Genomic DNA, 27,441 nt, shown 5'->3' on the forward strand with positions numbered 1-27,441 from the left:
GATACCGGTATTTTTTGTATGGGAACGGAAACGGTATTTTTTCGTTCTTTGCTAATTACTTCATTTCTAATTGGGCAATCTAATAATACGAAGTCGTAACCTAAAAACACAACTGAGTCCTACATTTCGAGTATAAAATAATTCGAAAAATATGGTTATTTCTAAGTTTTTGCAAGAAACCGGTTCCGATCCCTGCTTTGAGTAGGTACACGGGTATAGTGGGGTATACGGGGAAGTACGCGCAGTCCACCACGCCGTAGGACTTCTCCGTCTCGTACGCGAGCGCGTCGCTCGTCTTCGAGTAGGTACACGGGTTAGTGGGGTACACGCGTGTAGGGTACACGGGGAAGTACGCGCAGTCCACCACGCCGCAGGGCTCCTCCGTCTCGTACGCCAGCGCGTCGCTCGTCTTCGACTAGGTACACGGGTTTAGTTGGGTACACGCGTGTAGGATACACGGGGAAACGCGCGCAGTTCTCGCAGTGCATGACGCCGCAGGACCCGTCCGTCTCGTACGCCAGCGCGTCGCTCGTCTTCGAGTAGGTACACAGGTTTAGTTGGGTACAGGCGTGTAGGGTACACGGGGAAGCTCGTGCAGTCCTCACAGTACATGACGCTGACGCTGGCGTACGAAACTGACGCGGACTCGTCTGTTTCGTATGCCAGGTCTTCGAGTAAGTACACGTGTATAGTGGGGTAAATTACACGGGTTTGTCGAGGTACACGTGTATATCCGTACACGGGAGTTAAAGGTTCTTTTAACAGTAGAAATAGATTATTTACAAATGATACTAATGGACGCATGTAAAGTTTTATGATTAAAAAGGTAAGTATGCTATAAATATTCAGACGCCGCGCTAATCTCTCAACATGCACGTAGGTAAATGTATGCACAATAAGACCCTTATTTTATTATAGGGTACCTACCCGTGTACGACCATACACGTGTAACCAAGTAGTAGGTGTCTATAAAATGTATGCAAATCTATTTCCCAATAAATGAGTGTCCATATTTAGAGTCCGTCTACGCTAACTCTGCACCGATGTTGAAAGAACAAAGTGTCATTATAAGCGTCATATTTTCGTACAAATTTGGCGTTTATAATGACATACCCACAATTTGTTAGATAAAGATAAAAGATAGTTTATTCAAGAAGGCATATTACAATGCGCTTATGAACGTCAAATAAAGCTACACCGGCTCCAACCCTACACCTCTGCCTTGAGAAGATTTAAATCCCCCCTCAATTAGAGGAGGGTATCCTAATATGGGGCCGGGAACAAACATTGCATTGTTAATAGCAAAGTCTGTGCATATGCAGAGTTACCTTGGTCCGACTCTATCTGTACAATCAAGTTATTTAGGTAAAGTGTCGTATTTACCCCATAAAAGGATAAAAAGATGTTTCTATGGCTCATTTTTAGACTTAGTTCCTTGTGCTAGGCGATTATGTATGATTAAAATATAAGATAAGAAAGATGAATTATATAAGCTAGCATGGTACTATATTATATAGTATTAGAATTTTTTCTCAAACATGCAATGAAATGTCGTCGCTCCGGGCGTTATATCAGGCTTCGAAGTATCACGTTTAGGGCGGAGCAACTCCAGAGAACTGTAAAGGAATTTCATACGAAATTGAAGGCCTAGGCCGGGAAGTAATTTTTTTTTTTAATTCTAATGTAAACATGGGGTCTGTGTCCATGAACAGACTAAACAGCCGAATTATATTTTTTTTTTATATTTTTGGTGAATGGGTGAATGAATGGTTATCGGACCAAAATATCCGTGTTAACGCCTGTTATACACGAACGTACTGATATTAAGAATACGAATCTGTATGATTCAATGTGTTGATGAATAAATTTAAAATTTTGTCTATACGTAAGTCACCAGAGACCATAGACAATATTTAAAATCCTCTGCATTTATTTTATTTATAGAAATTGAGATTCTTATTATCAGATTGTGTATAATGGCCCTAATGAGGTCTATTCGAACACTACACACGCGAAATACGGACGACTTCCGTAAAAAAAAAAACAATTATGGCGGGATTGGAAGGAAAATTAAAAAACTTTAGTTGTGAAGTTGGATTTTTATTATAAAGATTATGAATTTGTTTTTTTGAGTGGTGTATTTTTTTATTTCATTGCATGTTTGAGAAAAGCACTATACATGCCTAGCCGTGAAAAGGTCTTGCCGGCTTCGTATCACTATCCGGCCTCCCTACGGTCGGCCGGCTATACCTACTCACCCGGCAAGCCCTTCTTTCCCGGCGTCTGCAGTAATGTACTATTAGTTTTTTTAATAAACACTTTTACAAAAAAAAAACTTCATAAACAAAAACACTCTTGTAATAATTATTGATCATAATAGGTACCGTCACAAAATCATTTCACATTATTGAAATGTTGAATTAAGAATATTATCTACCTCGTACGTATATACCAAAGATTAATTGATTATCTTATACCTTTAAACGAACAATTCTTGTATATATATTTCGGGGATCTCGGAAACGGCTCTAACGATTTCGATGAAATTTGCTATATGGGGGTTTTCGGCGGCGAAAAATCGATCTAGCTAGGTCTTATCTCTGAGAAAACGCGCATTATTGAGATTTATAATGTTTTCCGAGCAAAACTCGGTCTCCCAGATATTATTGTATAAGATGTGCCATGTCTAAGTTAAACTCGGGCTTACAATCAGGGATGTTACGGAGCTCCGTTTCCGTTTCCGTTAAGTCGGAACTTCCGTTTGGTATTACACATCCGTTTCTGTTCCGGTTCCGTTACTTTTGAAACGGAAGTTATATCGGATGTCAATGCTTAGCGCGGCAGCGGGACATGAGCGATGTACATCAAAAACAAACAGGTTTATACCAGTCATTCGCTCATAGCCCCGCTTGCCACGTGCTGCAGTAATTAGATGTTCTGGTTTATCCGTGTTTTTGAATTTAAAGTACGTATTCGTATAGTCCGTCAACCAAATCTTGTCAGTAGCAATGTAAAGCAAACTAAAGTAGGGCAACACTTAAAGAGCAGTATTGCGCTAAGAAAAGCAGCAATGTACATCGAACCAAAGGATTTTTTTTTCCGCTGAGCGCGCCCTGCGTACGTCAATTCAAATTGTCACTCGCGGTTTATTGAAAAAATTTGAAACGGACGGACAATTTAAAAGCGATGTTAAAACAATGTTAATCAAAATGATAAACAAATTTGAAGATATCAAAAACAACTCCCTATCGTTGTGCTTATATTCTCTTTGTTCCCTATCTATGTCTTCTAAGTTTACTAAAATAAAATCATATCAAAATGCAGATAATTAGATAGTACATATATTTGTTATTTACAATATAATATGCCACTTGTTAATGTAAATTAGTGTACTCTTCTGGATGAATATGACTTACCTGTGTAATTTTTTTGATTGGTATATATTGTACAATAGGATTACATATTAAAAATAAAACAACTGATATTTTGGTGTTTATTTAATTTAAAGGTAAATAAGATAAGGGTCACTTTAGCTTACACTATAATTCAGGTCATTAATTGAAAAAATATAATGAAGTTACCAATGTTACCGGGTCACTTCAACCAAGCATAATACTCTGTAGTATTCTATTGCATCTTTGTAAATAGTCACAACTGATTTCTGAAAATATTAGACATGTGGGCCTATGGACGGTTTCCAGGACACAATTTATGGTCTTGTTGGATAGATTTAGGCATACGTTTTAATTTTATTTATGCCTTTTAACCCTAAAACAAAAAAACTGAACATAATCTTAAAAGTTCGAAAGAGTTCTTCCAGTGTGTACTTGTCATAACCTCAATTTTTAGTAATGTTTACCATCAACGAGCATGATTGTACATTGTAGGCCCCTTAGCTTTGCTTATTCTTATTTAATGTATTGGTATTTAATGGTGACAGCAGAAATATCTCTTGAAACAGAAACGATTCAGAATGAAAACCAAATGAAAACAAATAAGGTGACGGCTAGCGATGGGCGAGTCGAGTTATCTGATTCGAATAATTCGAATCAGCCTACAGATGAGTTAATTCGAATCAAGACCATTGGCAATTCGAATCAACTCGACCACTAGCTAACTCGGCGAATGAATCGCCAATTCGCCAACTCGCCGAGCCGAGTCAACGCTATCACACTGCTACTAAGGCCATTCAAAAATAAACCTTAATGCCGTAGCCCGAAGGCTCTTTTTACAACAACTGCCGCTCGATTCGCCGTCTCAACTCGAGTTGGTACTATGACCATTCAAAAATAAACCTTAATTCCGTGACCCGAAGGTTCTTTTTACAACAACTGCCGTTTGATTCGCCATCCCAAGTATCCCAACTCGAGTTCACTGCTAGTATGGCCATTCAAAAATAAACCTTAATTCCGTGCCCTGAAGGTTCTTTTTACAACAACTGCCGCGTAACTCGCCGTCTCAACTCGCTCCGCGCCTGTGCCTGTGACCGTGTCGCGAACCACGCGAATCGTCGAGTCGAGTCAACTCGATTTTGAATTCGAATCAGCGGCCGAATCAATTCGAATGATTCGAATTGAAAAAAAGTGGACTCGTCACATCGCTAGTGACGGCTGTCGTTCACGATCCACATTCCACAGATAAAACACAGATGACACGCATTTTGGAATTATTCGAACACAGTGTTGCTAACCCGCGATTTTTCAAATTTGCCGCCTTTTACTACTGACAAGATTTGGTTGACGGACTTTATGTGTTGTGTTGTGTAATGTATACCTACTGATAGTACTGACTCAGGCTCCGGTTCTGGTTCCGGTTCCGTTTTCGGTTCCGATTCCGTTTCTGGTTCCGATAAACTAAATTTAAAATATCTGGTTCCGCTTTCGGTTCCGATAAAACCACATCCCTGCTTACAATTTGATAGCTGAGCGCCTACCACGAGTACCACGACGGTGGGCTTCGTAATGTACTTAAATGGAGCTACGTTAAAAATGAATTCTATTCACTTATAGACAGAATTCATTTTAGTATAAGGTTTAAATAACTGGCCAGCCTTCAATAACTAGCCGCCTTATACTAAAATGAATTCTGTTTATAGGTGAATAGAGTTCATTTTTAGTTTAGGGCGGCCAGTTACTGGCGAATTACCCTATTTAGAAATGAGCAATCATTTCGACGTCTGTTTTGAACATAGAGAAAGAAATACATAGAGTGTTCACTCCATACATCAGTTTTAGTACCAAAAAGACTATTAGCATCTAGCATTGAGTAGCGGAACTATCAGTACTGCTACTTGACAATAGCTGTAGCACCGACCGGAAAGTCTTATGCTGTTGAGATAAGACTTTCCGGTCGGTGCTACATCTATTGTCAAGTAGCAGTACTGATAGTTCCGCTACTCGATGCTAGATGTAGACACTGAAATCAATAGTCTGAACTGATGTATGGAGTGAGCACTCTTGTCTTACTATATTTCTCCATGGTTTTGAAACAAACGATTTTAAATGTAACGAATTTTTTTATAATAACGCCATCTACAGGAGATCTGAGAAAACTCCACCGTTTAACAGCTCTATTACGCTGTCTATTTCAGTAATCTGGGGCCACGATTTTTCTTACATCTATTGCAATCAATAATTCTTTGGTATATATAAATGCCTTAACTCACTTTTCTATAACGTGCTTTTACCGTTAAAACCTCAATTGATTTGTGTATTTATATACTAAGCATAATGGCAGCTGTAGCATATAGTATAGTTATCATAATATATTACATGTAACGCCCATTCAGAATCTAACTATGCCTGAACAAAGTGTGAATTGTTTTTAAAAGCTTTTTATTAACTTGCAATGTACGTCGCCATCAGATACATCGGAGCGGCCAAGGTGTTCACAATATCTGAACACGGGCTCTAACTCCTTGACAATAGAGGCGTGTTCAGATATTTGTGAGCGCCTTGACCGCTCCGATATATCTGATGGCGAATGTACCTATGTATGTCACTATGTTTGTACGGGTCAAATCTTGCAAGTTAAATTTGATCCACTTCCCGGTTTCCGATGAAGCTGAAAATTTGCATACAGTCAGCGATAAAAGCTTGTTACCATAAATTAAATTTTTGCCCAACACTTATTATTTCCTTGATGCTAAAATGACAAATGTACAAATGACAAATGTGCTCTAAAAGATGGTTTATTTTATCGAATCCACTATAAGATCTTAACTTAGAACGATATTCAAAGTTATTCCGCACAAGTAGATAAGTTTTCTTTTACATGTGTATTTAGATCAACCAATAAATAATTCTGTTGGACATGTTAAAGTTCACTTTTGTTAATAACTCGTTATAGGTGTATTACATAATATATTATTTAGGTACTTAGGTCATACTGAAAATTCCTGGACTGGCCACTTAGAAAAAATAAGTTTTCTCATATATCAGAATCCAGAAACTTTCAGTATGACCCATGTATACACCGTGTTTTTATTGAATTCCGTTAACTTTGGGGTATGGTTAAGTACGTTTAAGAGAACTAAACGGCATAGTTAATTTTGAAAAAAAATAATTTTTTTTTTGCTTTTTTTACAAAAAAAATTAAGTTTAAAAACTAATTAAATGTAGCATATAGCGTTGTTGTAACACGGGCATTACATTTAACTCAACCAAACAATTGAAATCCGTGACATATCAATGTCATTTCGAACATCGATCGACCGAGATTGTACTTAAGTTTAGTAGCAAATGTATGAACTCATTCTAAACACTAATCAATATGTAAACCGGCCCCAAGGCAAGTGTACACGCTTGTAGAGGCCATAAAGGAAAAAAAAATTGATTATCTCCGAAATGGAGTTAATTAGAATATCGGTGTCTTTGAGAAAGTTACTTGATTTAAGCTCAGGAATGCACCCTTGAAATTAACGGAAATCAAAAAAAAACACGGTGTATAAGCGTAGTGAAGTCTCTGCGATGGATGAAATAAATACATTTCAACTTTATTTTTGTATAATATACCTACGTGTAAGTTATATGTTATTAATATTAACCCTTAAATGCATGATATTTGTATAATTTCCTAATAAATTGAAATATGTAGATGGGTAATGTTGTATAGATTGTAAGAAAAATAAAGAAAAAAAATCATAATAATTAAAAAATAATATATGCATATATTGAGCCACGGGCCATCAAAGTATACGATGTAATCTACATCATAATGCATTTAAGGGTTAAAATATGACTTCTATTAAGGGCCAGTGCGTTCATCATAATTTGTTGTATTGTTTTGTGAATTAGTATTCAAAATTTTCTCAGACGTATTTTTGGTATCGTCTTGGGTCGTCCCATTCGTTTTTCGTCAAGTTCTTAAATTAGTCCTATTCTGCTTTCGTCACGCATTCTACATTGAAAGCCACCGACGATTGTGACGAATGTAGAATGCGTGACGAAAGCAGAATAGGACTAATTTAAGAACTTGACGAAAAACGAATGGGACGACCCAAGACGATACCGTATTTTTGGTCTCAAAAGCATTTAGTTTCATCTGAACACTCAATTATATTTAGTTTGCTAATCATTTGTTTTATTTATTTCGCATCAGCCCTAATATAAAGCCTGACCTGACCTGAGGTATATATGATCACGCGCCATGTTGCGGAATTTCACTGGAACTAATTTTCTGATACTATACTGAACTGTCACCCTATACATGAGAATAACAGCGCCCTCTTGACAATGATCATATATTACTGGTCAGGCTTTACCATTTCAGCACACTTGCGCAGTAAGCGTGGTATTCCATGCCAGTGCAGCGGGAGTTAAAGTACATTTTACTCCGACGGGAGTTATAGCTTTTTTAATGATACTTGTTTAAAGTCAAGGAATAAATGAGTTTTACATTTTACCAAAATGGGTATTTGAGTACCTAAAGGGGCCCACTGATTACCAGTCCGCCGGACGATATCGGCCTGTCAGTTGGAACAAAAAGTTTTCAGTTCCGAACAACTGACAGGCCGATGGCCGATATCGGACTGGTAATCAGTGGGCCCCTTAATGTATAGTCTGTCAAGCCATTACCGTCAGTAGAAAAAAGCGGCAAATTTACAAAACAGAGGCGCGAAGGGTTATCGTCCCAAAATTTGAATTAACTCCATATCAACAAAGTGGGATTACCGTTTTACGTACGTACCCATTCGTTTTTCGTCAATTAGTTCTGCTTTCGTCACCCATTCTACATTCGTCACAATCGTCGGTGACTTTCATGTAGAATGCGTGACGAAAGCAGAATAGGACTAATTTAAGAACTTGACGAAAAACGAATGGGACGACCCAAGACGATACCGTTTTGCCGGTATTAAAAAGTATGTTTGGTGGGAAACAATTATTTATTTTAAACTTTATTACACAAATTATACACAACTAGGTATGTACAAATCAGGGATGTTGCGGATGCCGATTTTTTGACATCCGCGGATGCGGATGCGGATTTTTAAAGGCTCACATCCGCGGATGCGGATGCGGATGTCAAGATAAATACATAAAAAACGTCAAATATTACATTTTAGTAATTTTTATTTAAAAAACCCGGTCAAGTGCGAGTCGGACTCGCGTTCCAAGGGTTCCGTACATTAAGTCCCACTCACGCCTGACTGCAAATTTCTAATAGTTTTTTTGGCTAATGACTAAATTACCTAGCAGTCTAGCACTTACGCCGATGCTAAGACGTTCCTGTACCGACCTGTTCCACATCCGCATCCGCATTAAATCCGCATCGATTTTATGCGGATGCGGATGTTGAAAACAATGCGGAAGTTCCGCGGTTGCGGATGAGGATGCGGATATTCGCAACATCCCTGGTACAAATGGAGGACTTAATGCCAAATAAATAATTCTATGGGCTAGATGACAATCGTTCGCGGGGAAACGCAACAAAACGCTGTCTCTATCGCACTAATACTGAAGAGTGATAGAGAGACAATAGGGTATTTGACTACTAGTTAAATCATCTTTTTTCGAATTGTCAAAACGATTTTGCTACTATGTAATTTATATGAAACACTAGCATGTGACGTCACAATCAAATTACCTACTCTTTATAGTTTTATACGGGTTTTAAAAATTGTGTCTAAAAATAACTGCAGTTGCTGTCTACATTTCTCTATTAATCTTCTGGTGCCTTATTTCATGCATGGTGTAACTGTAAAATAATTTATTTTAAACACAGTCAAATACCCTATAGCGTTCGTTTTCTAGGCCCCCTATCACAGAATAAATAATAGTACTAAGTACAGAAGACTCACTCTCTAACAAAACGCGTCTGTTACGATCAGCACAGATATGGCCGCTAGGTGGCGACAGCGCCACGCGCGGCTTATGGCTTTCCCCAGAATTGGGGCCGAACGGATGTACTTTTAGCTACCTGTAGCATAGCGACGAAATCGCGGAGTGAGACACGCCTGCCCCTATGATGCTCTAGGTCAGGGATGTTGCGAACATCCGCATCCGTAATCGCGGAACTTCCGCATTATTTTCAACATCCGCATCCGCATAAAATCGATGCGGAGCTTATGCGGATGCGGATGTCGAACAAGTCGGTACAGGAACGTCTTAGCGGCGGCGTAAGTGCTATAGGTAATTTCGTCATTACCTATAACGAAATCGTCTAGATCCAGAAAAGTCGGCCAAGTTACTGTTTATTAAATATAACGCACCTATATTCTTGCTCAAATACTAAACGTTTCGTTTTTTTTTTATAAAAAAATACTAAAAATGTAATATTTGACGTTTTCTAAGTACCTAATCTTGACATCCGCATCCGCGGATGTGAGCCTTAAAATATCCGCATCCGCGGATGTCAAAAAATCTGCATCCGCAACATCCCTGCTCTAGGTCTCTAGCTTTGCGTGTGCGTTCATTTGTGCGCGGACCGCACGTGCGTTTTGAGTGCGGTGGCCTGCGCGAACGCTGCGGTGCAGTGCTCGCACGCGAACGGCCGCTCGCCCGTGTGCGTGCGCACGTGGTTGTCCAAGATGCGACGGGTCTGCAATTAAAGGGAATACATGAAAAAACCGGCCAAGTGCGAGTCGGACTCGAAAATACCCTAAAGGCTTCGTCACACAGGCACGTTTTCCGAGCGGGGCGCGCCGCTTTTACATATAAAATGCTCACGCCGCGCCCGGAAAACGCGCCTGTGTGACGAAGCCTTAACCTTTTCCACGCCGTGTCAAACACAAAAGCTGTCACTCAGACGCCACATCATTGAAGTGTCAAAACTGAAATTGAACTTTATGTATATGCACGTAGGTCGATGTTGCTCTGTGGTCTGTGACCGATTAATCGGTCTTTGGCGTTGAACCTACGGTGCGCATATATCGGGCATTGGCGTCCAAAAGGTTAAGGCTTTGTCATTTTGTGTCAAAATATTATTTTGGGTCAAAAACTGTCAAAATGACATTTTGGCTCCAAAACTGTCAATATGTCATTCAAACTTTATTACACATACCTAATACAAATCGTCGCTATACTTACTCAACCTCATATCTGCAACAATCATTTGATGGAAATGTCGCTTTTCGTTCATTCGGAATACGGGTGTTTTTGTCATCAAATGAGTGTTGCAGATACGAGGTTGAGTAAGTATAGCGGCGAAATAAAATGTACATAGGGCGGACTTAATGCCATACTTAATGGTGGGCTTAGGTTATATCAGATCAGACTAATAAAAAAACGGGAGCTTATTACTAAGACTCCACTGTCCGTGTGTCTGTCACCAGGCTGTATGTCATGAACAGTTGAAATTTTCACAGATGTATTTCTGTTGCCGCTACGAAAACAAATATTAAAAACAATAAATTTCTATAATATTATTATATAACTCACATTTATAGACGGGTGGGACACAGGTTTCACTGGTCGTGGTCGCGGGTAATAAAATAAATTTCGTGATAGACCCTATCTATATCTATTTAATGTGTTCAAGACACGAAAGTTTTAAATATTATAAATTTCTTTGAATTTCCTTAAATTTGACGACTGGTCTGGCCTAGTGGGTAGTGACCCTGCCTGTGAAGCCGCGGTCCTGGGTTCGAATCCCGGTAAGGGCATTTATTTGTGTGATGAGCACAGATATTTGTTCCTGAGTCTTGGGTGTTTTCTATGTATTTATGTATGTGTATATTATATATATCGTTGTCTGAGTACTGACAACACAAGTTTTCTTGAGCTTACCATGGGGCTTAGTCAATTTGTGTAAAAATTTCCTATAATATTTATTTATTTATTTCTATAATGTTAATATCGAGAGAGGAAAATGGGTACTAAGTTTGTATGGAAAAGCGTCCGTTCCTTATCGTTTTAACGTCTTTAGCAGCTATCATACGTACGTTGAAGCCTTTACCGCAGTAGCTGCACATGTGGTTCTTGGGCTTGGGAGCTTTTTCGTGGTAATACTTCACGTGGTACCGCAGACGGAACCCGTTCAAGAATCTCTGGAAAAAACCGTTGAGTTATTATTACTATAGAGAAGCCTATACCCCATCGTATGTCTAAGCACTGATCAGTGCGCACGAATTTAAGTCCATTGTTTAATACAAAAGGTTTAAATTCGTTCGCACTGATCAGTGCTAATACATACGAAGGGATACGCTTACGCGTACTGATAATTCCGCTACTCGATGCTGTATACGAAAATAATAGGAGTTTTGGTATCAAAACCGTATTATGACCAAAACTGGAGGGGTATTCGACACGCGACGTTTGACGTATCGCGTTGAATCGGAACAATCCTGTGCCAAAATCTGACATTAGCAATCCACAGTTAGGTGACAACCAAACCAAACCATTATGAACCTTAAAGTAGTAATAAAACAAAGTTGATTTTTGTTCAATTATTGGTGGTACCAAATGATATTATCCGTAGTTGATGAACATACGATTCAATCAACTGTTGAATTGAAGTGGAATCGAAATCTGACAGTTGTACATCTCGAATAGGGGCCCTCTGATGTATGGAGTGAGTTCTCTATATACTGTTTTCTCTATGGTTATGTTCGTGAGTTTATGAATGCATGTTACCCTGTCGCAGAGCGGGCAGACGAACTTGCTCTCCTTGAGGTGCTCCAGGTTGAAGTGGTTCGTCATATAGACGCGCTTGCTGTACGTCTTGTCGCACGACGGGCACGGGACTCTGGAAACACACATATATTATAACTACATTCAGGGCCGGATCTAGGGTAGAGCGAGTGGAGCGGCCGCTCTAGGCGCCGGATGGCAAGGGGGGCGCCAAAATGGCAAAAGAGTAAAAAAAAAACAGGCCAAGTGCGAGTCGGACTCGCGCACGGAGGGTTCCTCACCATCAACAAAAAACAAGCAAAAAAACGGTCACCCATCCAAGTACTGACCCCGCCCGACGTTGCTTAACTTCGGTTAAAGATCACGTTTGTTGTATGGGAGCCCCACTTAAATCTTTATTTTATTCTGTTTTTAGTATTTGTTGTTATAGCGGCAACAGAAATACATCATCTGTAAAAATTTCAACTGTCTAGCTGTCACGGTTCGTGAGATACAGCCTGGTGACAGACGGACGGACGGACAGCGGAGTCTTAGTAATAGGGTCCCGTTTTTACCCTTTGGGTACGGAACCCTAAAAAAGTTGGAAAATACGCTTGAAAACTTCAACGAAGGGCGCCAAAACCCGATTTCGCTCTACCCTGATCAAGGGCTCGGGCCGGCACTGACTACATTAACTGGCACAGAATAAATCATAAGATATTTGACTACTAGTCAAATCAGTTTCTTTTTTCGAACTGTCAAAACGATTTTTCTACAAGATAGACCAAAGGTATGGCGCCATCTTTTCGAGCATATTTTTTTCTTAATTTTCGGAGGTACGTTTTTTTCTTAGACTTTATTTATCCTTTTTTTTAATAGCGTATATTGTGTCCCACTGCTGGGCAAAGGCCTCCCCTGTCTTTCGCCACTCGTCGCGGCTTTGTGCATGCTCCCGCCAGAAATAGTCGGCCAGTATAGCCATTCGCTACAGAATGAGCCCAAGGGGCCGATTTTTGAAATTCGACCGCTGGATTTCGTGTATTTCGTTCAGTAATATCTCCACTACAAGCCATGTAAATTCTACTAATAGAATTGAAAACGAGTGGTCAATACCACTAGATTCCCAATTTCTATCGCTCGTATTTCAAAAATCAGCATTTCGCCGTTTTCCACCGATTTTCGAGTGACGAAATCGAGCGATCGAAATTCAAAGATCGGCCCCCTGGTCGTTTCGCCAGGTATTTATCTTATACGGAGTTATATATATCTATATGAGTATGACACCGTAGGATTGTGAACCCGTTAGTTTACAATCTAACGTAGGTTAGGTTAGTTTATAATCTCCCTACCGTCAGTTTATAATTTAACTAGCGAGATTATAATCTAAAGAATGTTTACAATTTTACGGTGACATATATAGATATATAGTGACGGGAATCGTGGGCGTATCATACTATCAGGAGCACATCAGGACCTTCAATCATGGATGACGAGCCCTCGTCAATGAAATACGTTATTCAACTCAGTCCTTACTGGATAAGACTGTTTACAAATCATAGCACACGTTACACTTCTTATTCAAAGCAAAGCAGTGGATTAGACCCAGGAGCCGCCACAGACGTCATCTTCTCCCGTTCTTTCTCTGATCTGAAGATTGATTGACAGCATAACCAGGCGTGTCTCACTCCGCGATTTCGTCGCTTTGCTAATACAGGTAGCTAAAAGTACATCCGTTCGGCCCCAATTTTGGTGGCTAGCCATAAGCCGCGCGTGGAGCTGTCGCCACCTAGCGGCCATATCTGTGCTGATCGTAACAGACGCGTTTTGTTAGAGAGTGAGTCTTCTGTACTTAGTACTATTATTTATTCTGTGGCATAACTTTAATTGTTCTCGATTTCATTTGTTTTTGACAGCGCACTCTATGACGCCTTGGCGGAACTGCGCCGAACGCCACTCGTACCAACACCCTAGTTTGCTCTATTTGTCAAAGATTGCGTGATGTAACGCCTCTTCAAGGCGATAGATGGCACAATTCAGCCATTCTCCGACATATCGCCGCTATACTTACTCAACCTCGTATCTGCAACACTCATTTGATGACAAAAACACCCGTATTCCGAATGAAAGAAAAGCGACATTTCCATCAAATGATTGTTGCAGATATGAGGTTGGGTAAGTATAGCGGCGATATATTGGTAAAAAAAGTAGTATGAATTACCTGGGTTTAGTGCGGTGTTTCGTGCTCCGTTTAACGTGCTCGTTGTACAACAAACTGTAATAATTAATAATGTAAGTATATTGTTATCAATTACACTTTACATGTGTATACGAATACACAACAATTGGTCAAAATGTATTAATACAATGTTGCGCCGCTGTAACGGTCAATGAAAGATAGAAGTGAAACCAAGAAAAGTCTGCAGATATTTTGACAGCACACGCAGTGCAGGTGTTATTATAACACATTCATTTGCCACCCAGCCAAATAAGACGTCCGCGCAAGCCCACAAAAAATTCTTCATATAAAGGTTGTAACAGGTTTTGTCACTTTTGTTGAGCTGCAGACTATCGGTGGTGTTTCTCAGGGATCGTAGGTTCGACGCTATGCTGTCACACAACCCGTCTGTGAAATTCCTTAAGAAATATACTTACTAAACGTATCTATAACTATGTATGGGCGCCAGCACGCTGTACAGCGTACAAAAAAAAAGGTTAAGCTAGAATGAGATAAAGTAAACTATTTCTTTGAGCTTGAGACAGTTATGTATTCTAAAAAAACTATCAGTTAGTACAAGTAGGTAGTACAGAGGATGACCTTACGCTATTATTATGTATCTAAGCTTAATACTATTACAGTAGACTGGTTACGCAGTCTACATTAAGGTTTATCAATTTCTAAACACTGAAGTATGCACCGAGCATTCAAAGTCTATAGAGAGGCCACTGTCGTGTTTGTTAAAGTTTTAAAATTAACTGAGAGATTAGATTGGACCACACCTGAGTCACGTGTCTGTAGCAGAAGGCAGTGGAGCCGTGGCCACGCTGTTCCAGTGGCGTGCCGAGGATGCAGCCAAAAGTCGCGGTGACACGCGTCGAAACCGTCGGCGCGCGTCCAGTTGACTGACTCCCCCAGTCACGCCAAGGTCGCGGTGAGCAGCACGGACCACGAGCCCAAGGCTACAGCGGCATCCAGCATTGACACGTGCCCGGAGAAAGAGTAAGCGTGCCCAAGTAACGGAGTGGACCGATGGGTGGATGGGTAGATAGGTAGATGGGTAGACCGGCATCAAAGCTAAAGAAAAGAATTATCATAAGAAACATGTCACACCTTGACTATGCATGTGCATTTCCTGCCATATCCTACAGAAATAAACCCAGCAATAATTAAAACTCCCATCTTACTTCAAGAATTTAGAGGAAAACTTACAATCTGCCACGTGGTCATTTGCCACATATGAACAAAGACGGAAAAAAGGAAAACTACACTCCCTACAATAAATATGCGAATTCTTACCCGGATTTTCATTGAAACTGTCTGTGTGTATAAAAATAAGTTTTAATTTGGCCCTTCAAGGAACCACGGTACACGACGCCATGCTTGTGTGTGCTGTAACAAAAGGAATGGAAAATCAGTAACGTTGCAGAGACTGAATTATATTATTGTAACACTAAACTTTCGAGTTGCTACTTACCTTGCTACACGAAGTGTGGGTGCATGTTTTTAAGGGATGCCTCCCAGGACGAATTGACTCCAGACCACGACGCTGTTCGCTCACATGCCGCCGGATCTCAAGTGATGAGAGGATCGCGTTCGACAATCGATTTCCTTTCATTCTTTTTTAAAGCTTGCGTCTATGACGCGGAGTCGAGAAATTTTGCCATGTAGCAAACGATGTCCCAAACAATATTGGAAAACAACAAATTAAAAGACTAATTATATTGCGTGTCAATATTTTCGAACTATTAAACCTAAATATTTAAACTCTAAAGAAGATATCTAAAGTTAAAAAAATAACCATAAATAATATAGAATTATAGTTGACTTTCACCTGATCGAGTATCTCTGGATGCCAACAGATGGCGTTAAAATTAATCCGTGACGACAGCTATTCTGCCACTAGATGTCGATAGTAGTATCATGACGAGCTCAAAATTACCACAGTATTTTGAACCGTTACATTACCACCTAACTTAGATAAAAAAAAATGTTTAACTTACATTTTTTTTTTAATGCCCTACTAACTATATTCACCATGCCATGAGGCATATGCAACGCTAACTATCAAGTTAAAATATGTTTATACCTAACATGCAAGAAACTATTGACTAATGAGAAGATTGGGAGAGTAAATCTCGGCGGTGCAGCGAGCGAAGAAAATTCTAAGCGGGGTGCACGTCCGAGCTTTGCCTACACCACAACCACTAAAAGCTAAGGGTTGACTGCAGGAACACCACAGTGGGGCGTACAGACAGGAAGAAAACAAAATTTCGACCCTTGTCGACTTCATGGAGATGTGCATCAGAATAACACGAACTCCCCATGCACGGACCGCAAGCGAGAATCCAATGCATGAAATAAAGTAGACCGCGACTTAGCAGTCAAACCCGTTCCTAATTAAAATAAACTACAAAATATTCTAAGTGTCGAAACCGGTGATACATTTTTCCCTTATCTCCCCTTTTGTACCAAATGTGTAGAAACACACCGAAGACTTCCGTCCCCTATCAGAGATACAAAGAGAAGTATTCAGAGTCAAGTATTTTATCAAGAAATAAAGTTACGTAAGTATTTGTCCTTCAGAATTTGTCCCAACAGAAGTGAAAACAATATCCCCGTACACTGTTCATAGAGAGAGAAAACAGTGCACAATAAGCAGAACGTACCTACTCAGAAATCTTCTATTTCCAATTAAAGTTTAAAGTCATCACAAAAAAATTAGAGTTTTAAAAGAGATGAGCACCGAATTGCCTCAGCCTCCCCTTTTCCAGTGTCAAAATGTGTAGGAACACACCATGAAATTATTTTCACAATATAAGACACATAAAACCAACCCTTGATCACAGATGCAATTAGGTTTTTACGTGAAACGGAACGCATATAGCTTGACGTATAGGCTTCCCATTCCAAAAGGTCATAAGCGCCAAAAGAAACGAAAATGAAGGTTATATATAAGTGCTTAATGAAAAATTTCGCTCCAGATGGGACCGAAATTTCCTCCAATGTTCAAGGGAACATGGATAAACACATCACTGCACTTATAACCACCATTTTCACTTCACAAAGCACTTTATCACATCACTTTATTAAATGAACAACTGACCTTCAATTCAAGACTCAAGAATCCAGGAAATCAGCTGACGCCTTAAGCATCAAAAGACGAAGTCACATCCAAATCTCCTCAACAACGAAACATCGATGTCAAAAAGCAATAGTTACAAGCCAGCAATATTCTCCCTATAGAAGAATTTAAAGTGAAATCCAACATAACAAAAACACTTTGAGTTATGGGGAATAAAAAAGTCAAGTTCTAGATATGTTTTGTAAACAGTGGGCTCCGTGCCAAACTATTCAAACATGTAGTGATATTAAAGTAACTAAATAACTTGCATTGTTGTTTTGTTTACAACCATGTTCATGGAACATTTAGATAGCAAAGTTATAAAGTTTAGTGAGACCTAACCTAACAGTATTCTAAGTAAACAGTATTTACAAGAGTAAGTAGGTATTTGTACTTTGCAGAGGCAATAGTACAGCGTTCATTTTAGAACAGAGAGAAATACCTATGCAATATTCCTTTGTTGAATATCGCTTAAAATAAAAGAGATAAGTTTCTTAAGAGAATAACTACACCTATAATTAATATTTAAGTTGTCTTGTTTACAGTATACCAACGACTTAGAAAAATATGGTAAAATTATAACATACCTATTAAAGTAAGATAAAATAATGTCTAAAGCTAAAAGTAGGTACCGTCAGTGTGACTAAGTACAGTATGTTCTTCTTTAGAACACAGAAGAGATGAGTAACGTTTTTTTTGTAAACATTACTTCTAGTAAGAAAAAAAAACTAAGTTTCATTAACCTAACTATTAGTAAGTAAGTTAAGAGTATCAAGAAAAAGTAAGGCGGTAATGGAAATTACTTTAAGAACTAAGTTTCCTAACAAAAAAATATAATTAAGTAGGTATTTGCATAAATGACTATAGTAGGTACTAGCAAATGGCTTGGTACAGAGTTCTTATGTTAGAACATAGAAAGTAGCTTCACTTTCAGTAAGTATTGGTAATAAAAATAGAACGCTTTAGCCCTAAATTGCAAGGCCTATAAAGCAATAAATAAATAAATATAAGAATAGTTAAAGTGAGACAGAGCGAACTAACTTTGACCTTCGAGTAGAGATGACCTGTGCAGAGAAGACCAGAGACGGCTGCGAGACAACGATGAGAGGTATAACCCACCAACGACTTCTGCAGACCTGAAATTTACCAGCGACCAACAAATTTGAGGGAAAAGGAGGCAGATTAATTTTAGTGTTGTCGCTTGGTGCATTTTGAAAAAATAATGTTTTTAAGTTTTACTTAACAGTGGTCTCTTTTTACATAAAAAAATTAGTGCATCTTTGAGCAATAAGTCTGTCTTACATACAGAGTTATTATTAAATCATTGAGATAAAATTTAGGTACAGATTGGTACAGAGTAGTCAATGTTTAGAGAGTTTCATAATCAAAATTTAAAGAAAAAATACAGTTTCTTGTTTTTAGCAAAAAGTATCACAATTTATAAAGTTGTAGTATTAGAAAATAGCTTTATCAGCTTTTAATATATTATGTTGACATACATAGTCAAAGGTCAAAGTATTAAATAAGTTGTAGGCAAGCAAGCAGAACAAACCATGGCGTCTTAAACTAAAATTAAAGATGTGCGCAGTGCATTAGTGAGCTCAAAAAAATAGCAATAAAAGATTTCTTTCAGAATCCACAGACTGCGACAGCAATATAAAAGCGAAAGCGTAGCCCCACGAATTGGGATGCCAAAATTGTAACAGGTTTTGTCACTTTTGTTGAGCTGCAGACTATCGGTGGTGTTTCTCAGGGATCGTAGGTTCGACGCTATGCTGTCACACAACCCGTCTGTGAAATTCCTTAAGAAATATACTTACTAAACGTATCTATAACTATGTATGGGCGCCAGCACGCTGTACAGCGTACAAAAAAAAAGGTTAAGCTAGAATAAGATAAAGTAAACTATTTCTTTGAGCTTGAGACAGTTATGTATTCTAAAAAAACTATCAGTTAGTACAAGTAGGTAGTACAGAGGATGACCTTACGCTATTATTATGTATCTAAGCTTAATACTATTACAGTAGACTGGTTACGCAGTCTACATTAAGGTTTATCAATTTCTAAACACTGAAGTATGCACCGAGCATTCAAAGTCTATAGAGAGGCCACTGTCGTGTTTGTTAAAGTTTTAAAATTAACTGAGAGATTAGATTGGACCACACCTGAGTCACGTGTCTGTAGCAGAAGGCAGTGGAGCCGTGGCCACGCTGTTCCAGTGGCGTGCCGAGGATGCAGCCAAAAGTCGCGGTGACACGCGTCGAAACCGTCGGCGCGCGTCCAGTTGACTGACTCCCCCAGTCACGCCAAGGTCGCGGTGAGCAGCACGGACCACGAGCCCAAGGCTACAGCGGCATCCAGCATTGACACGTGCCCGGAGAAAGAGTAAGCGTGCCCAAGTAACGGAGTGGACCGATGGGTGGATGGGTAGATAGGTAGATGGGTAGACCGGCATCAAAGCTAAAGAAAAGAATTATCATAAGAAACATGTCACACCTTGACTATGCATGTGCATTTCCTGCCATATCCTACAGAAATAAACCCAGCAATAATTAAAACTCCCATCTTACTTCAAGAATTTAGAGGAAAACTTACAATCTGCCACGTGGTCATTTGCCACATATGAACAAAGACGGAAAAAAGGAAAACTACACTCCCTACAATAAATATGCGAATTCTTACCCGGATTTTCATTGAAACTGTCTGTGTGTATAAAAATAAGTTTTAATTTGGCCCTTCAAGGAACCACGGTACACGACGCCATGCTTGTGTGTGCTGTAACAAAAGGAATGGAAAATCAGTAACGTTGCAGAGACTGAATTATATTATTGTAACACTAAACTTTCGAGTTGCTACTTACCTTGCTACACGAAGTGTGGGTGCATGTTTTTAAGGGATGCCTCCCAGGACGAATTGACTCCAGACCACGACGCTGTTCGCTCACATGCCGCCGGATCTCAAGTGATGAGAGGATCGCGTTCGACAATCGATTTCCTTTCATTCTTTTTTAAAGCTTGCGTCTATGACGCGGAGTCGAGAAATTTTGCCATGTAGCAAACGATGTCCCAAACAATATTGGAAAACAACAAATTAAAAGACTAATTATATTGCGTGTCAATATTTTCGAACTATTAAACCTAAATATTTAAACTCTAAAGAAGATATCTAAAGTTAAAAAAATAACCATAAATAATATAGAATTATAGTTGACTTTCACCTGATCGAGTATCTCTGGATGCCAACAGATGGCGTTAAAATTAATCCGTGACGACAGCTATTCTGCCACTAGATGTCGATAGTAGTATCATGACGAGCTCAAAATTACCACAGTATTTTGAACCGTTACATTACCACCTAACTTAGATAAAAAAAAATGTTTAACTTACATTTTTTTTTTAATGCCCTACTAACTATATTCACCATGCCATGAGGCATATGCAACGCTAACTATCAAGTTAAAATATGTTTATACCTAACATGCAAGAAACTATTGACTAATGAGAAGATTGGGAGAGTAAATCTCGGCGGTGCAGCGAGCGAAGAAAATTCTAAGCGGGGTGCACGTCCGAGCTTTGCCTACACCACAACCACTAAAAGCTAAGGGTTGACTGCAGGAACACCACAGTGGGGCGTACAGACAGGAAGAAAACAAAATTTCGACCCTTGTCGACTTCATGGAGATGTGCATCAGAATAACACGAACTCCCCATGCACGGACCGCAAGCGAGAATCCAATGCATGAAATAAAGTAGACCGCGACTTAGCAGTCAAACCCGTTCCTAATTAAAATAAACTACAAAATATTCTAAGTGTCGAAACCGGTGATACATTTTTCCCTTATCTCCCCTTTTGTACCAAATGTGTAGAAACACACCGAAGACTTCCGTCCCCTATCAGAGATACAAAGAGAAGTATTCAGAGTCAAGTATTTTATCAAGAAATAAAGTTACGTAAGTATTTGTCCTTCAGAATTTGTCCCAACAGAAGTGAAAACAATATCCCCGTACACTGTTCATAGAGAGAGAAAACAGTGCACAATAAGCAGAACGTACCTACTCAGAAATCTTCTATTTCCAATTAAAGTTTAAAGTCATCACAAAAAAATTAGAGTTTTAAAAGAGATGAGCACCGAATTGCCTCAGCCTCCCCTTTTCCAGTGTCAAAATGTGTAGGAACACACCATGAAATTATTTTCACAATATAAGACACATAAAACCAACCCTTGATCACAGATGCAATTAGGTTTTTACGTGAAACGGAACGCATATAGCTTGACGTATAGGCTTCCCATTCCAAAAGGTCATAAGCGCCAAAAGAAACGAAAATGAAGGTTATATATAAGTGCTTAATGAAAAATTTCGCTCCAGATGGGACCGAAATTTCCTCCAATGTTCAAGGGAACATGGATAAACACATCACTGCACTTATAACCACCATTTTCACTTCACAAAGCACTTTATCACATCACTTTATTAAATGAACAACTGACCTTCAATTCAAGACTCAAGAATCCAGGAAATCAGCTGACGCCTTAAGCATCAAAAGACGAAGTCACATCCAAATCTCCTCAACAACGAAACATCGATGTCAAAAAGCAATAGTTACAAGCCAGCAATATTCTCCCTATAGAAGAATTTAAAGTGAAATCCAACATAACAAAAACACTTTGAGTTATGGGGAATAAAAAAGTCAAGTTCTAGATATGTTTTGTAAACAGTGGGCTCCGTGCCAAACTATTCAAACATGTAGTGATATTAAAGTAACTAAATAACTTGCATTGTTGTTTTGTTTACAACCATGTTCATGGAACATTTAGATAGCAAAGTTATAAAGTTTAGTGAGACCTAACCTAACAGTATTCTAAGTAAACAGTATTTACAAGAGTAAGTAGGTATTTGTACTTTGCAGAGGCAATAGTACAGCGTTCATTTTAGAACAGAGAGAAATACCTATGCAATATTCCTTTGTTGAATATCGCTTAAAATAAAAGAGATAAGTTTCTTAAGAGAATAACTACACCTATAATTAATATTTAAGTTGTCTTGTTTACAGTATACCAACGACTTAGAAAAATATGGTAAAATTATAACATACCTATTAAAGTAAGATAAAATAATGTCTAAAGCTAAAAGTAGGTACCGTCAGTGTGACTAAGTACAGTATGTTCTTCTTTAGAACACAGAAGAGATGAGTAACGTTTTTTTTGTAAACATTACTTCTAGTAAGAAAAAAAAACTAAGTTTCATTAACCTAACTATTAGTAAGTAAGTTAAGAGTATCAAGAAAAAGTAAGGCGGTAATGGAAATTACTTTAAGAACTAAGTTTCCTAACAAAAAAATATAATTAAGTAGGTATTTGCATAAATGACTATAGTAGGTACTAGCAAATGGCTTGGTACAGAGTTCTTATGTTAGAACATAGAAAGTAGCTTCACTTTCAGTAAGTATTGGTAATAAAAATAGAACGCTTTAGCCCTAAATTGCAAGGCCTATAAAGCAATAAATAAATAAATATAAGAATAGTTAAAGTGAGACAGAGCGAACTAACTTTGACCTTCGAGTAGAGATGACCTGTGCAGAGAAGACCAGAGACGGCTGCGAGACAACGATGAGAGGTATAACCCACCAACGACTTCTGCAGACCTGAAATTTACCAGCGACCAACAAATTTGAGGGAAAAGGAGGCAGATTAATTTTAGTGTTGTCGCTTGGTGCATTTTGAAAAAATAATGTTTTTAAGTTTTACTTAACAGTGGTCTCTTTTTACATAAAAAAATTAGTGCATCTTTGAGCAATAAGTCTGTCTTACATACAGAGTTATTATTAAATCATTGAGATAAAATTTAGGTACAGATTGGTACAGAGTAGTCAATGTTTAGAGAGTTTCATAATCAAAATTTAAAGAAAAAATACAGTTTCTTGTTTTTAGCAAAAAGTATCACAATTTATAAAGTTGTAGTATTAGAAAATAGCTTTATCAGCTTTTAATATATTATGTTGACATACATAGTCAAAGGTCAAAGTATTAAATAAGTTGTAGGCAAGCAAGCAGAACAAACCATGGCGTCTTAAACTAAAATTAAAGATGTGCGCAGTGCATTAGTGAGCTCAAAAAAATAGCAATAAAAGATTTCTTTCAGAATCCACAGACTGCGACAGCAATATAAAAGCGAAAGCGTAGCCCCACGAATTGGGATGCCAAAATTGTAACAGGTTTTGTCACTTTTGTTGAGCTGCAGACTATCGGTGGTGTTTCTCAGGGATCGTAGGTTCGACGCTATGCTGTCACACAACCCGTCTGTGAAATTCCTTAAGAAATATACTTACTAAACGTATCTATAACTATGTATGGGCGCCAGCACGCTGTACAGCGTACAAAAAAAAAGGTTAAGCTAGAATAAGATAAAGTAAACTATTTCTTTGAGCTTGAGACAGTTATGTATTCTAAAAAAACTATCAGTTAGTACAAGTAGGTAGTACAGAGGATGACCTTACGCTATTATTATGTATCTAAGCTTAATACTATTACAGTAGACTGGTTACGCAGTCTACATTAAGGTTTATCAATTTCTAAACACTGAAGTATGCACCGAGCATTCAAAGTCTATAGAGAGGCCACTGTCGTGTTTGTTAAAGTTTTAAAATTAACTGAGAGATTAGATTGGACCACACCTGAGTCACGTGTCTGTAGCAGAAGGCAGTGGAGCCGTGGCCACGCTGTTCCAGTGGCGTGCCGAGGATGCAGCCAAAAGTCGCGGTGACACGCGTCGAAACCGTCGGCGCGCGTCCAGTTGACTGACTCCCCCAGTCACGCCAAGGTCGCGGTGAGCAGCACGGACCACGAGCCCAAGGCTACAGCGGCATCCAGCATTGACACGTGCCCGGAGAAAGAGTAAGCGTGCCCAAGTAACGGAGTGGACCGATGGGTGGATGGGTAGATAGGTAGATGGGTAGACCGGCATCAAAGCTAAAGAAAAGAATTATCATAAGAAACATGTCACACCTTGACTATGCATGTGCATTTCCTGCCATATCCTACAGAAATAAACCCAGCAATAATTAAAACTCCCATCTTACTTCAAGAATTTAGAGGAAAACTTACAATCTGCCACGTGGTCATTTGCCACATATGAACAAAGACGGAAAAAAGGAAAACTACACTCCCTACAATAAATATGCGAATTCTTACCCGGATTTTCATTGAAACTGTCTGTGTGTATAAAAATAAGTTTTAATTTGGCCCTTCAAGGAACCACGGTACACGACGCCATGCTTGTGTGTGCTGTAACAAAAGGAATGGAAAATCAGTAACGTTGCAGAGACTGAATTATATTATTGTAACACTAAACTTTCGAGTTGCTACTTACCTTGCTACACGAAGTGTGGGTGCATGTTTTTAAGGGATGCCTCCCAGGACGAATTGACTCCAGACCACGACGCTGTTCGCTCACATGCCGCCGGATCTCAAGTGATGAGAGGATCGCGTTCGACAATCGATTTCCTTTCATTCTTTTTTAAAGCTTGCGTCTATGACGCGGAGTCGAGAAATTTTGCCATGTAGCAAACGATGTCCCAAACAATATTGGAAAACAACAAATTAAAAGACTAATTATATTGCGTGTCAATATTTTCGAACTATTAAACCTAAATATTTAAACTCTAAAGAAGATATCTAAAGTTAAAAAAATAACCATAAATAATATAGAATTATAGTTGACTTTCACCTGATCGAGTATCTCTGGATGCCAACAGATGGCGTTAAAATTAATCCGTGACGACAGCTATTCTGCCACTAGATGTCGATAGTAGTATCATGACGAGCTCAAAATTACCACAGTATTTTGAACCGTTACAAGGTGTAGTACAACGATCCCGATCTCGAACGAAATCATAAAATACCTACCCGATAGTCGGGTTTTCGGCACTGAATGTGTTAAACGTGTGAATGTGTGAAATTATGATCTACTTATATAACACTGGCACTGCGTGTGCTGTCAAAATCTCTGCAGACTTTTCTTGGTTTAACACGTTTCAGATACCTTACCTAATTCAGTCACCCTAACTGGCAGCAAATTTGAAAAATGTAGCCTACTGTACCGTACTGTATGCAGGTCGCACTCGACGCAGTAGTTCCGCTCGCTGGTGTCGACCACGTGCTTGCGTCGGTTGTGCACGGTCAGCTAGCTGAGGCCCATGTCGCAGGGCTGCGTGTGAACCTGCTACCGTACTGTATGCACCTGTTCGTGAACTGCAGGTCGCACTCGACGCAGTAGTTCCGCTCGCTGGTGTCGACCACGTGCTTGCGTCGGTTGTGCATGGTCAGCTAGCTGAGGCCCATGTCGCAGGGCTGCGTGTGAACCTGCTACCGTACTGTATGCACCTGTTCGTGAACTGCAGGTCGCACTCGACGCAGTAGTTCCGCTCGCTGGTGTCGACCACGTGCTTGCGTCGGTTGTGCACGGTCAGCTAGCTGAGGCCCATGTCGCAGGGCTGCGTGTGAACCTGCTACCGTACTGTATGCACCTGTTCGTGAACTGCAGGTCGCACTCGACGCAGTAGTTCCGCTCGCTGGTGTCGACCACGTGCTTGCGTCGGTTGTGCACGGTCAGCTAGCTGAGGCCCATTTCGCAGGGCTGCGTGTGAACCTGCTACCGTACTGTATGCACCTGTTCGTGAACTGCAGGTCGCACTCGACGCAGTAGTTCCGCTCGCTGGTGTCGACCACGTGCTTGCGTCGGTTGTGCACGGTCAGCTAGCTGAGGCCCATGTCGCAGGGCTGCGTGTGAACCTGCTACCGTACTGTATGCACCTGTTCGTGAACTGCAGGTCGCACTCGACGCAGTAGTTCCGCTCGCTGGTGTCGACCACGTGCTTGCGTCGGTTGTGCACGGTCAGCTAGCTGAGGCCCATGTCGCAGGGCTGCGTGTGAACCTGCTACCGTACTGTATGCACCTGTTCGTGAACTGCAGGTCGCACTCGACGCAGTAGTTCCGCTCGCTGGTGTCGACCACGTGCTTGCGTCGGTTGTGCACGGTCAGCTAGCTGAGGCCCATGTCGCAGGGCTGCGTGTGAACCTGCTACCGTACTGTATGCACCTGTTCGTGAACTGCAGGTCGCACTCGACGCAGTAGTTCCGCTCGCTGGTGTCGACCACGTGCTTGCGTCGGTTGTGCACGGTCAGCTAGCTGAGGCCCATGTCGCAGGGCTGCGTGTGAACCTGCTACCGTACTGTATGCACCTGTTCGTGAACTGCAGGTCGCACTCGACGCAGTAGTTCCGCTCGCTGGTGTCGACCACGTGCTTGCGTCGGTTGTGCACGGTCAGCTAGCTGAGGCCCATGTCGCAGGGCTGCGTGTGAACCTGCTACCGTACTGTATGCACCTGTTCGTGAACTGCAGGTCGCACTCGACGCAGTAGTTCCGCTCGCTGGTGTCGACCACGTGCTTGCGTCGGTTGTGCACGGTCAGCTAGCTGAGGCCCATGTCGCAGGGCTGCGTGTGAACCTGCTACCGTACTGTATGCACCTGTTCGTGAACTGCAGGTCGCACTCGACGCAGTAGTTCCGCTCGCTGGTGTCGACCACGTGCTTGCGTCGGTTGTGCACGGTCAGCTAGCTGAGGCCCATGTCGCAGGGCTGCGTGTGAACCTGCTACCGTACTGTATGCACCTGTTCGTGAACTGCAGGTCGCACTCGACGCAGTAGTTCCGCTCGCTGGTGTCGACCACGTGCTTGCGTCGGTTGTGCACGGTCAGCTAGCTGAGGCCCATGTCGCAGGGCTGCGTGTGAACCTGCTACCGTACTGTATGCACCTGTTCGTGAACTGCAGGTCGCACTCGACGCAGTAGTTCCGCTCGCTGGTGTCGACCACGTGCTTGCGTCGGTTGTGCACGGTCAGCTAGCTGAGGCCCATGTCGCAGGGCTGCGTGTGAACCTGCTACCGTATTGTATGCACCTGTTCGTGAACTGCAGGTCGCACTCGACGCAGTAGTTCCGCTCGCTGGTGTCGACCACGTGCTTGCGTCGGTTGTGCACGGTCAGCTAGCTGAGGCCCATG

At 40.4% G+C, this 27,441-nt stretch overlaps 1 protein-coding gene across 1 annotated transcript; it reads right to left on the reverse strand.

Annotated features, from left to right (window-relative positions):
* Positions 1–9,909: 9,909 nt before the first annotated feature.
* On the reverse strand, positions 9,910–25,704 carry LOC134660103 (GDNF-inducible zinc finger protein 1-like). Its single transcript, XM_063515804.1, has 5 exons — positions 25,624–25,704; positions 14,266–14,319; positions 12,072–12,183; positions 11,381–11,485; positions 9,910–10,038 (listed from the first exon to the last, which is right to left on the reverse strand). Exons 1-5 carry the CDS (start codon positions 25,701–25,703, stop codon positions 9,910–9,912), a joined length of 480 nt encoding a protein of 159 aa, XP_063371874.1. The 5' UTR covers position 25,704.
* Positions 25,705–27,441: the final 1,737 nt, after the last annotated feature.

The sequence above is a fragment of the Cydia amplana genome, chromosome 26 (genome assembly GCF_948474715.1).
Source record: "Cydia amplana chromosome 26, ilCydAmpl1.1, whole genome shotgun sequence".
NCBI lineage: Eukaryota > Metazoa > Arthropoda > Insecta > Lepidoptera > Tortricidae > Cydia > Cydia amplana.